We start from the raw sequence: 13,615 nt of genomic DNA on the forward strand, positions 1-13,615 counted from the left end.
GTTCTTATTCCACAATCTGTCAGACAAACTGATGCTTATTTATTTGCTGGAGCTATTTTTCTTTAATCTTTTTTTCTGCAAGAAAAATATTTCATGGATAAAATTCAGTTTTAACCTCCTAAGACCCAAACTCTTCCACGGCATGCATTTTTAATTTCTCTTTGATATTTGCGCTGATTGGGACCTGATGAAAGTAAAAACAAAGAATTGGCAGATTTTTTTTTTTTTTTTACCTAATCTTTGTTTCTAAGAAAAATGAGAGCCATATGTGAGGATATTCATATAAAACTTCGATAGAACAGTGGCAGTATAATGTCCTCACAAGTGGATATCAGGCCCTTGTAGAGCAAAATTGAGTATTTTGGTCTAAATAACCCAAAATGTGATGTCCACATATGTGGACGCCAGGTCCTAGGAGGTCAAAGAAGTTAAAAAACACGATCTAGCTTTATTGGTGTTACTAAGAACTTAAAGTCAGGATATATCGGCCTTTGCCACTTCAGTTTTAACCACGTTTCAGTCTCTCTTTAACACTTAAATGATTGTAGTTAGTTTTTTCAATCTCACAGAGTTTGTATGGCACCTCTCTGAGGCCAATACAGTAAGGGAAAGCCAATCATCCAAACATGCATAGCAGACATCAATCGTGTCAGATGTTACAGTCGCACAGCCAGAGACTATCACTATTGATCATGCGCACGTGGGGGGAGCCGGCACATATTTGGCAGAGGCTAACGTGTGGGGACAGGCGCTTTCCCAGCGCTGCGATTGAAGGCAAAGAAAGCAATTGGCTTCTGTGGTCATCTGTCTTCCCCTCCACCCAGCTCCTCCCTTACTGGGACCACTTTATTGACACGAGTAATGTAGGGGCCAAAAGAGGCTGCTTGGCTCTGGGTGAAGGCTGCCTTTCTTCATTGGCTAATACCATTGCTGATGCCAGGGCTTGACGTGTGTGTGTGTGTGTGTGTGTGTGTGTGTGTGTGTGTGTGTGTGTGTGTGTGTGTGTGTGTGTGTGTGTCGGAGCAGAGGCGCTGTATGTCACCTGCAAGCTGCAGAACTGCACCGACGCCAATAAGGGCAAACCATTCCCCGGCTACATTGACCCCAATTCTCTGGTGGTGCAAGATGAGTATGTGTTTGTCCAGGTAGGTAATTGTCCAGTTTGCTCAGTAAGAAATATTACAGAAAAGTGTGTGGAGGAGAAAAGATGTTGGGTTTTCTGGGGAATTTGTCAAGGTCATTCTTACAGAGAGATGCTATTAGTTGAGCTATACATGTGAAAATCCTTTATCTGCTTTATTAATGTCTACAAACTTTTTTGGCTCACCTTAAGGTGTCAACTGGGGGGAGGCCAATCTACTACGTGTCAGCTAAAAGAGATGTCTTCACCCCTATGAAGCTGCCCAAGTATACGCTGCCCAAGGTAAGAAATATACCTCGTTGGCTTCTTTCTTTTTTCTCATTTCTAAAGGGGAAAAAAATAGGCTTTAAACTTTGTTCAATATGAAGGCGAAACTTTCAATAACGCTCCAGATCGTGCCGGCTCCGTGTGGTGCCCTCTCTGTTATTTATGGGCGAATCAAGGGCAAAAGTAGCTCTCGCAGTGTTTCCAGAATTGTTATTCCATGCTGCTCCATGTGCGCGTGGCCTCGCTTGTCACGTCCCCGTTGACAATTAAACATGTTTTATTCAATCAAGCTCTGGGCGCCCAGGTTGCTGCCAGCTCACTGCAAGGTGTTGCTGGCACAGTCAGAGGTAGATGAAGCACACAACTAAACAGCATGGCCTCAGCTGCATAACTCTGCCCAATAAGCCCGACGTAGTCTTAATGATTGCTGTATCCTCTTAGTGGAAATACATGAATACTAAACGTGAAGCGATTCTGATTAATAAATATGATTAAGCCCAGCAGGAGGGTAAGAACAATATGTATACACTAAAAAATTACATTTCTATTAGCATAGAAGAGATCATGTTGCCTAAAAAAAACAAATTAAAGCCTTTACAAATTTCCATTACAAATGACAGTAAATGGATGTTCTTTTAAAGTGTAATTTCAAGCTGATGATGATATTAAGAGCACGCATAAAGAGGGGATGTTGACTTTTATTGGATAAAAGCAATGAACAAAAATATCAATATGCAAAATGCACAGAGGAGTCGGGAGCACACTGAACAGAAGCTTACTGTTGACACGGTGAATACAAACTGTTTGTTGTCTCTGTCAAGATATTAACGAACATTTAAACTGCTTTTTAAAGAGAGGGAGTTTTAATCATTATGATGTTACTATTAAAGATTGTACTTTGCTATTAAAACAACCATTTGTAAGTCTGTATGCATCACTATAAGATCATGGCTGTTTCCCATTGTAGTTATATAGTAGAACTGACACAGGGCAATGTGGTACTGCGCCAACAAATTCACCAAATTCACACATTGCTTATAACACCACATAAATAAAGGTGTCGCGGATGAATACAACAAAATAAAATGATACGACCGAGACAGAACCTTTGGTATTTTCTTAATATAATAATAAACCCGAAATTACTGTGTAATTGTGTAACTTTATTAGCAGCATCCTCCTGAAAATGCGCCAACAACATTAAGAGTAACATCCTCCTCTCTGCTCCTTAATGCTTTCTGGTCACTATGGTAACTCGGAGATATTTCTTGCAAAATAAGACGGCGAGTTAACGATACAAACCCTGAAAACCATAAATTTCACAGCCGAGCGTGAACTCAACGACTCGTGGACCGGTACCGGGGACCGCTGCATTACATGGGCAAAAGTCCTGAGCTCTACCTTTTAATCTTTGAATCCAGGTCTGTGCGTTCCCATTGCTACAGGTGTATAAAGTCCAGCATTGACCCACGCAGTCTTCATGCATCGTTCTAAAGATCTCACTGAATTTCAGTGTGAGACTGTAATGGGATGAAATTGTTGCTGCAGGTCGGTTTGTGACATTTCTTCGCTTGTAGATTTCCCGCCATCAGCTGTAGGTGCTATTGCTGCAAAGTGCAGCTGTTTAGGAACTACAGCAACTCATCCATGAAGTGCCAGACCTTGTAGGATATAGAGCAGACTCTGTGTGCTGAGCAGTGCTGGTCAAGTTACTTGAAAAAGGTCATTAGTAACAAATTACTGATTACTTCTCCAAAAACATAATCCTGATTACTTATTTTCAAAAGTACTTAGTTACTTGACACACAGCCTGAATACGTAATAAAACAACAGACCTTTCAGCCCAGTTCTATTTTTTCTGCATCCATCATATAAAATGTAATCAAATGAAAAAGTCTCTTTTTAAAACTTGTTTTATTAGTTTTAATCTTTTAACTTTATGCACCTTGCATCAAGCAAAAATTTAAATGTATGTAACTGTCTGTGGTTTGAACAAATTTATTTGCTATTTAAACCTATTTCCTGCATAATCCATCATATAAAATAAAATCATGATTTGTGTTTGCACTCACTCTTTCAAATAGATGCAAGTAAAACACAGCAAAAATTAAATAAAATCAAAGATTCAGCAGCACTGAGTCCTGTCGCTCTTAAATCTATTGTCCCCTGTTTAGCAGGGGTGAGGCGGGTGGAGGTTTGCCAACAGTGGTCATGTCAGCGGGGGGATCCGGGGGTTTCTCTGTGAATGTCACATTCCCGTGGCAGCTCGCTCAGATATGAAGTTTCATTTTTCACTGTAGAAAGAAGTTTTCTTCCCACACAGAGTGAACAGCTGATGCTAATGTTTTTGTCCCTTTTTAGGGAGTCAGTACTTCCACGCTTTAAACCCTGCATGGTCGTACTCTCTCCTGTACTCCGTATTATCCATTGTTGATCTGCACACGTCTGTTACCATGAACGCTTAAGTCACTGTCATGAGACACTCGCACAAGCAAAATCACGGTTTAGTAATGCTTACAGGAAAGCAACAGTAACCTAATTGCTTTTTTTGCAAAGTAATACCTTACTTTACTCGTTACTTTAAAAACGTAATCAGATTACAGGAATGCATTACTTGTAACGAAGTTGCAAACGCTCAGTGACTGCAGCGATCCAAACCTCGTCTGGTATTTATATCGGCACAAAAACAGTGTGCCAGCAGCTTCATGCATGGGTTCCCATGTCTGAGGTGTAATGTGTTTCGTCCACATGGTGTATATGTCAATTTGTTATTATTGTCAAGACTTTTTATTGTATGATACAGAACAGCACAAACATAAGTTGTAAAGATAAAAACGCTGGGGTAACAAGGGTCTGTGATATCATTTTACTCCTACCAGGATCTGCATGTGATCAGTACGGATGAAAACCGTGTCGTCGCGGCTGTGAGGGAGTGGAACCAGAATGAAACCTACAACCTGTATGTGTCAGACACTTCAGGGGTCTACTACACTCTGGCTCTGGAGAATGTGGTCAGCAGCATGGGCCCCGAGGGAAACGTCATGGTCGACCTCTACGAGGTAAAAAAAACATTCAATTTCAATTCAATTCAATTCAATTTTATTTATACAGCGCCAAATCACAACAGCAGTCGCCTCAAGGCGCTTCATATTGTACAGTAGATCATACAACAATAGATACAGAGAAAAACCCAACAATCACATGACCCCCTATGAGCAATCACTTTGGCGACAGTGGGAAGGAAAAACTCCCTTTTAACAGGAAGAAACCTCTGACAGAACCAGGCTCAGGGAGGGGCGGGGCCATCTGCTGTGATTGGTTGGGGTGAGAGAAGGAAGACAGGATAAAGACATGCTGTGGAAGAGGGAAAGAGATTAATAACAGATATGATTCATGCAGAGAGGTCTGTTAATACATAGTGAGTGAGAAAGGTGAGTGAAGAAGAAAAACTCAATGCATCATGGGAATCCCCGGCAGCCTACGTCTATTGCAGCATAACTAAGGGAGGATTCAGGGTCACCTGGTCCAGCCCTAACTATATGCTTTAGCAAAAAGGAAAGTTTGAAGCCTAATCTTGAAAGTAGAGATAGTGTCTGTCTCCTGAATCCAAACTGGAAGCTGGTTCCACAGAAGAGGGGCCTGAAAACTGAAGGCTCTGCCTCCCATTCTACTTTTAAATACTCTACGAACAACAAGTAGGCCTGCAGAGCGAGAGCAAAGTGCTCTAATAGGGTGATATGGTACTACAAGGTCATTAAGATAAGATGGGGCCTGATTATTTAAGACCTTGTATGTGAAGAGCACTGAGGAGGACCACTGATGCTGTATCCACAGGAAAATAAACTCTGTGTCTGAAGCAGGAACATCGCACAAATGCAGAAACCTCAGCTTTAGTTTTGGAGCCTGCAGTATTCATTTTAGACAATTCTCTGTTTTTAAACAGCAGGCCTGCTCGATGAGCATGCGGCCTGCAGGTTTATTACGAACGCTGATCAATACTTTGGAGCTAGCAGGCAGACGTGATGAAATGTACTTACTTTGTCATTTTGCAAAGGAACCCTGCTGCTGTAGGCCTACAATCTTCAGAGCACGTTGTGTGAATATGAAACAGCTTCAAAGTGCTGACATCAACAAAGGCAAAGGGGCATTGTGCCAGCCATATAGATTTTTAGGAGCCTGAGATTATTTCTTCCTTTGATTAATAACTGCAGATCACTTTGCACAACACACCAAATCCAAAAACAGAAGGTGTGCTATGAGCTGGTGTTGAGGCTCTGTGGAACTCACGATGCTTTTAAGTTTAACGTAGAATAGAACTATATCTGTGAATCTAATAATTAAGCCCTTGGTGATGCCGCTCATGTCTGCTGTGGCCTGAGCAATAGAATCGAATCTACTGTCTTGATTGGGGTCGCCACCCGAAACGCATGATGTGCTAAATCTCTCCTCCAAGCGAGATTGAAGTATCTGTCAATTACTAAAGTGGAGTTTCATTGCCTGATGCCACTGTCACAGACTCAATTCAGTATCCCTGAGTCGTCCTGCAGGTCTCCAACAGGGAGTCAGATTCATTTAAGACACACATCGATTATTCACAAGTCTCCAGACAGTCGATCATTTCCCACTCAGGGTTTGTGACTGTGTTTGGTTTTTGTTGGGAATGCAGAAGTAGGCTGCGTTTCCTTGAAGTGTCTGATTTGCTTTTGCAATGCGTTGCGATCGTTTTCGGCACAGTGACTTGAAAATAGGAAAGCAATCATATTTATTGGTCAAATAAAGTAAAATTTCACATAAAGCCGTGAACCGTTCTGATTCTCCAGGTAGCGGGAATAAAAGGAATGTTCCTCGCCAACAAAAGGACGGACAATCAAGTGAAGACGTACATCACCTACAACAGAGGCAGAGACTGGAAGTTACTGCAGGCACCGAGCAAAGACCTGAGAGGCAACAGCATTCACTGTGTGCTGGTGAGTTTCTTTGCATCTGCCAGCGAGATGCGTTCATACATGTTTTTATATGTGTGCGCTTCCATCAAAGAGAGGCCTTGACAGGAGTTGACTGATCCCAGCAGCAACGAGAGCCCGAGCTCAGAAAGAGCAGCGCCCGTCAAAGCTGAGTGCTCTGAGGCTGCTCAGCTGAAAGGTCAGCCATTTTGATTCAGTCCAATAAGCTGACCTCCCATTTAAAGAAACACAGAGAGAAAGACTTGTCAGACAGAAAGGCTTTTCTGTATTTTATCTGCCTTCCTTCCTGAGAGCCTCTAGAAAGTTGGAGGCTTCTCATACTCTAGTGGAGTTTTCACTCACTAGTAAAGTTCAGAATTACAAGTAAACAACCTACCCTTGAAAATGGAAACCGCTTATTTCTTGTAGCACATTTTTCTTTTCAATACCTTACCTCTTTGTGTATTTCTCTGTTAAATGAAATGTTGCAAAACCAGTGACTCAAAGAGAAAACCTAGGTAAAGAAAGCACAAAAGTCCTGAGCATTTGTAGAGTTATGTCAATACTCCAGCAACCTTAGACGCTAGAACCACTTCTGCAAGAATCATAGCAAAGCAAGACATTTATACAGAGGCCAAGGATGAAGTCAGTCAGTGGATGGAGTACAGATTGTGTATTCGGTTTTTAAATGATGACATATGAACCCTGCTTTCGGGTCCAAACTACTCTTTGTTTTTAACATGTTTTAATGCTTTGTATCTTGTTCTATCTAATCTGAACAAGAACCTAAAGAAAATCTCAGTTTTTAAACCCTTACGAACTATAACTACAGCCCAGACCTTGCAGCAGTATATTAATGACTAACCTCATATTGTGGATGGATTATCTCAGTCGTTCTCCTCACTGAAGTTTGGTCCCTTTTATAGCATCCTGCCATGTGATTGCATTTGTCCCTAACCATCGGGAACCCTCACGTTAACTTTTATCGAGTGGAAAAATTAGCTTTCATCCTCCAGCTTCACTGTGCTAATGTGTTTATGTCATGCTAACAAAGCTGTGTAGTTAGCCACCACGTAGCACATCATTATATACCAGCTAGCCCAACTTCAGAAACCCTATAAATGTCACTGCTGTTTAGTTTTCTGTCTTCATTTATGTCAGAAGTGATAGCAGAGCTGTAAGTTTTAATTGATCAGAAATCCCTCAGTCAGAACATGTTTCCATCTAAAGATTACATACCTAGCGAGCTAACTTCAAACATTGTTAAACTTCATAAATCCTGTTTTCATGGATGCCTGGATGTTAAACTTTATTGTTACACCTGGTAGAGCAGCAGCGCTGATCATTTTATTAAAGATGGAAGACAGTTTGTAACTCTCAGTGATGCCACAGTGTTCGTTTGACTTTGGGACCTAAAGCGGAGTTTGGACCAGGGAACGGTTAATGACGTCAGACGTAAAGACCAGATAGGTGCTAAGAAATGCCAAAAGATGTGCCTTGCAGACAACAATGGGGGTGATCAGTTAAGGAGAGGGATATTCGAAAAGCACAAGACTGTGCACAAGTTTGCTCACATTGTTATTTTAACAACATTGTGTTAATTAAGAAGCAACCAAGTGGCAACCTCCAGGGCTGGATGATGCTGGCAGGTCTCATTACTGATAACTGGAGCTGATCACCACTGCACCATGTTTGCGGTTTTGATTGCTTTTAGAAGATTATTAAAATCAAGTGACCTGAGAAAAGTATGACCTACTGTGTGGTACACACCAAATTGTGCTTTAGTTCTGTTGGTGAAATTCTAGTTTTTTATTAGTCTACACTCATTTCCAGCAGCTATCTGTGCCCCTCCAGTGCAGCTGGTCAGTGCAGCATGGTAATCAGACTGCTAAGACTAGCAGATAACTCAATCCTTGGACCAGATCTGATGGTTTCTGGCTCTAAAAGAACCTACGTGGCAGCCGTTGAAATGCTAATTGTGAGGTTTAACAAATGCTTCGTTTAGATGCCATAGGTGCGTCATGGTGAGGAGGAGCTACAGCCATCTGTTATCGTGTCTGTGGCAGCAACAAAATATACAAGTGTCAAAGAACAAGGGTTAGACGCTTCATCAGTACAAGTTTCGGATGAGCACGGCTCACTTTAATCACCTTTTACTAATACATGTCGCTAGATGACAAGAGTTTGACAGTTGGTGTCACTGTAGCACACCTTCACATATGTCCTCTTGAAATGACTGTATGTACAGAAATAATCACCTTTTTTGATAAACCAATTAGCGATTCAGTGGCATGCCTCGCCTTCCACCCATATTATACAGTCATTTGTCAGGAAATGTCAGAGTTTTAATAAACCTCTAAACAGCCCGTCGCAACATGGCCTGCACCAGTGGCATTTTGCTGGGTCGTAATGAGAATTGTGCCTGTAAAGGTTAACCCAATCAAAATTAATGGTGAGGCCAGTCAATGGGGAAATGGTGTTTGTGATAAAACATAAGACTTGGGAGGGTTGCCGATCCACATTGAGGCAATAGCAGTTTTGCGCAGAAGCATCTTTTGGAGGTTTTTTTTAATAACTGAGTTTTTGATTTCTCTCTGTAGCCGTACTGTTCACTACATCTCCATCTTCACGTGTCTGCAAATCCCTACACATCTGGAAACATAGCCAGCAGGGACTCGGCGCCGGGGATCATTGTCGCATCAGGTGGGTGAGAGGGAATATGTTTCGAGTGGCACGTCGTCTACATTCTCCGTGTCTTCTTGGACTTCTGAAGAGTTTTCTTTAAGACAAAGCTCATGTTTTTATCTGTCGTTAAATTATTTAATAAAAGAAGGACTTTTAGCCCTTGACTGAAAGGTTAAAACATCTAACCAGTGCTCACTGTTGTTGATTTGCCAGGGTTGTAGAAGGAAAGTCGAACAATATGTGCATTATTCAGTTAATAAAGTAAGGTATTCTATGGTTTGCTTAGATTTTAGTATACAGCAAAGGTAACATGAAAGAGCCTCCAAACTGCAGAGACATTAGTGATTAAAAATGCTTCTCCTTTACTGTTTTTCTTCTTTCTTCTGTGTTAACTTTAAGATATCTGTCTGTTTCTCTTAGTTATTAATCATTTCTGTCCATTTTCCATGACTTGTTCTTCTTTGCAGTTGCACTGTAGTGTTTGTTGCATTTAGCATTGGTATATCACTCCCGCAAGCATGTGACATGCTGGCATCAGCTCACCTTAAAACGCAAACAGATACAGTGGGGCAAAAAAGTATTTAGTCAGCCACCGACTGTGCAAGTTCCCCCACTTAAAATGATGACAGAGGTCAGTAATTTGCACCAGAGGTACACTTCAACTGTGAGAGACAGAATGTGAAAAAAAAAATCCATGAATCCACATGGTAGGATGTGTAAAGAATTTATTCGTAAATCAGGGTGGAAAATAAGTATTTGGTCAATAACAAAAATACAACTCAATACTTTGTAACATAACCTTTGTTGGCAATAACAGAGGTCAAACGTTTACTATAGGTCTTTACCAGGTTTGCACACACAGTAGCTGTTATTTTGGCCCATTCCTCCATGCAGATCTTCTCGAGAGCAGTGATGTTTTGGGGCTGTCGCCGAGCAACACGGACTTTCAACTCCCGCCACAGATTTTCTATGGGGTTGAGGTCTGGAGACTGGCTAGGCCACTCCAGGACTTTCAAATGCTTCTTACGGAGCCACTCCTTTGTTGCCCGGGCGGTGTGTTTTGGATCATTGTCATGTTGGAAGACCCAGCCTCGTTTCATCTTCAAAGTTCTCACTGATGGAAGGAGGTTTTGGCTCAAAATCTCACGATACATGGCCCCATTTATTCTGTCCTTAACACGGATCAGTCGTCCTGTCCCCTTGGCAGAAAAACAGCCCCATAGCATGATGTTTCCACCCCCATGCTTCACAGTAGGTATGGTGTTCTTGGGATGCAACTCAGTATTCTTCTTCCTCCAAACACGACGAGTTGAGTTTATACCAAAAAGTTCTACTTTGGTTTCATCTGACCACATGACATTCTCCCAATCCTCTGCTGTATCATCCATGTGCTCTCTGGCAAACTTCAGACGGGCCTGGACATGCACTGGCTTCAGCAGCGGGACACGTCTGGCACTGCGGGATTTGATTCCCTGCCGTTGCAGTGTGTTACTGATGGTGACCTTTGTTACTTTGGTCCCAGCTCTCTGCAGGTCATTCACCAGGTCCCCCCGTGTGGTTCTGGGATCTTTGCTCACCGTTCTCATGATCATTTTGACCGCACGGGATGAGATCTTGCGTGGAGCCCCAGATCGAGGGAGATTGTCAGTGGTCTTGTATGTCTTCCATTTTCTGATGGTTGCTCCCACAGTTGATTTTTTCACACCAAGCTGCTTGCCTATTGTAGATTCACTCTTCCCAGTCTGGTGCAGGTCTACAATACTTTTCCTGGTGTCCTTCGAAAGCTCTTTGGTCTTGGCCATGGCGGAGTTTGGAGTCTGACTGTTTGAGGCTGTGGACAGGTGTCTTTTATACAGATGAGTTCAAACAGGTGCCATTCATACAGGTAACGAGTGGGGGACAGAAAAGCGTCTTACAGAAGACGTTACAGGTCTGTGAGAGCCAGAGATTTTCCATGTTTGAGGTGACCAAATACTTATTTTCCACCCTAATTTACAAATAAATTCTTTACAAATCCTACCATGTGGATTCATGGATTTTTTTTCACATTCTGTCTCTCACAGTTGAAGTGTACCTCTGGTGCAAATTACTGACCTCTGTCATCATTTTAAGTGGGGGAACTTGCACAATCGGTGGCTGACTAAATACTTTTTTGCCCCACTGTAACTTGACAACAGAAAAACCCCTCAGAGCAGCATTGTTCCTGAGAACACGTGAAAAATAGGCAAGGACTCTAATTGATTCACCGTGAAGACAAAAATAAGGTAATGTGACATCAGCAGCCCCCAGGTGGATTCACATCTGTGATATTTACTCCCGTGTGGACCGGCTCTGTCAATAACATGCAGGCACCGGCCTTGGGTGTCTGGAGAAGGCCAAGTTTACCCTACCAGCATGAATGCCATGACCTTTATGAACCACTGTGGGATAAGTCGGTTTCACTGATTTGGGAGTAAAACAATTAACTTATTTATTTCAGTCTATGTCATTATTTCAGCTACAGAATGGTGAAAATGAATGAGAATGATTACTTATTTCTTCTTTTCTGTCCCAGACCATCATTTGGAAGTTATTTGGGGATTAAAAATATTGGGAAATAGTCCTAAAACAGTAAAACTTATTCAAAGTCCTGGGTTCTGAATGATTATCTCAGTTTTACTTTTTTCTGCCTTAGTAAAAAAGGTGGCAGATGACATGGGAGACATCGCGGCATTGTGTAAAAATCCCATTTTACAGAGTTATGAGGAAAGGTTAGCTTTAAGGTAGGGTCATCAAGTCCATGAGCTGAAAGACACATTAAAAGCTAAAATGATCTATTGATACTGAGTCTATTCATACACTTGTGATTAATTAATGTTATGTTATGAACATTAGCCCATTCACAATGTGACATGGGATGGGCTTTTAAACATTCCAATAGTTTTGTGGTCTTGTTCATCCGTGGGGGAAGAGAGGAGCGGGAGGTTGACAGATGGATTAGTACTGATGCGATCAATCACTGGTCCAGTCTCTGTGGTTAAAAGCATAAAGGCAAAGCTGTCGATTTATTGGTCAGCTCCTATCCTCGTGTTTGACCACAAGCTGTGGGTCATGACTGATTGAGGATAGTATCAACAGGACAGCTTCCTCTGTAGGGGGCCCAGACTCAACCATAAAGAGGGTGAAGAGCTCATATGGGAGGGGAGCAGGGGAAAGCCACTACCATAGGTTTAGGTCAGATTTTCTGTCTGGTAGGAAACTCCAAGGGCAGAACCAGGACATGCTGATGAGATTTTGACATGCTTGGGAATGTCTCTGAGCTGAAAGCTGGGATGAGACTGGATATTTCTGCTTAAATATCCAGTCTCATAAATATACTCTCTAAGTGTATGTATATACACTTAGACAGTATTATAGCAAAATAGCCTTTATAGTAGTGAGACCGAACACTGAGCTCACTGTAGGATAAGGGATCAACATTTAATCGGCCTTTATTTAGCTGAGATTGCTATTACAAGTTCATTTATTGGTCAGTAGCAGGAAACTGGACTATAATCCACATGGTCACTGTTGTTTGGAGTCCTGTGGAATTTGTAGGCAGTAGTCTACAGTACTTTCGCAAGACTCTATGCTCATAAGTTGTGCAATGTGAGGGCTAGGAGATCTAGTAGATCTTTATTTTCTATGTCTGGGTGACAGTGCAGTTTGTGACACATTAAAACAGAACTGTTAGGTAGAAAAAATGAGACCTTTATAATAATAGCATCCCAAGATTTCATCTCAACTCTAAATTGTTCATTGCAGCATTTGTTGCTTGTCTTTTGAAGTCAAAATGAAAGTAAATCTGTTATTTCGACCGCCCGTAGTGCCATATGGGACCCCAAACTGGAGACTTTATAACTTTCAAAGACAGGAAGCAGAACAGTGATGAAAGCAAACGTGTATTTTAGAATATTAATTGGTTACCAACGACGTCTTTCAGACATCTGCTGAGTTCTCCCTAATCTTATGTTTTTAATTAAACCCAACCCTGAACCACTGTCAAGGTGGAAGACTCGAGGAAATCATTATCAATCACTCAAAGAAGAAAGAATCATGAAGCACAAGACGAAATGAGGCTAGAGGAGATGCTAAACATTAGCACGTATACAATTATAGTTCTGTGAATTATAAGTGTATTACACTGTTAGTGCATGATACAGATGCACTGTATCCACAGCACACCTGTACATCACACCAGCATGGTGACAACATCAACTGGAGCTCAGCAGAAATCTAAATATTCAGCACTCGTGTAGCTTGTATGTTATGATGAGTGTGAAGCCTATTGTTTTTCAAGAGGCATTCAGAGTAGGGGACAACTGGAAAAACCGCCACCTGGCACCAATTACGGGCTAAATTAAAGCAATTACAGCCGTCTGCACAGAATTAGGGAAGCTTGTCTTAATGTGGTCAGAACTGCTGAATGAGGGATACAGTAATCTGGATTTATTGGTTAATTTAGGGGTATGGGCAAATGTTGCACTGCACAATAGATCTTTCAGAGGACTGTAATTACAGCAACTGTCTGCAGCTGCAAGCTGGTGCCTCCTGCTGTAGA

The 13,615-nt window shown here is 41.7% G+C and overlaps 1 protein-coding gene across 7 annotated transcripts in view; it reads left to right on the forward strand.

The window, feature by feature from the left end:
* sorcs1 (sortilin-related VPS10 domain containing receptor 1) overlaps positions 1–13,615 on the forward strand; it is a 194,768-nt gene that overhangs the window by 143,937 nt on the left and 37,216 nt on the right. For all 7 annotated transcript variants that reach the window (XM_085460487.1, XM_085460488.1, XM_085460489.1 and 4 more), the window contains exons 7-11: positions 1,027–1,145; positions 1,334–1,423; positions 4,288–4,467; positions 6,229–6,375; positions 8,952–9,054. In XM_085460487.1, coding sequence (XP_085316613.1) covers positions 1,027–1,145; positions 1,334–1,423; positions 4,288–4,467; positions 6,229–6,375; positions 8,952–9,054 — 639 coding nt within the window. The remainder of the gene's footprint in view (positions 1–1,026; positions 1,146–1,333; positions 1,424–4,287; positions 4,468–6,228; positions 6,376–8,951; positions 9,055–13,615) is intronic.

Source organism: Copadichromis virginalis, linkage group LG6 (genome assembly GCF_057382275.1).
Source record: "Copadichromis virginalis isolate Kocher_CV1m ecotype Utaka linkage group LG6, C_Virginalis_male_GT1.1, whole genome shotgun sequence".
Taxonomy (NCBI): domain Eukaryota; kingdom Metazoa; phylum Chordata; class Actinopteri; order Cichliformes; family Cichlidae; genus Copadichromis; species Copadichromis virginalis.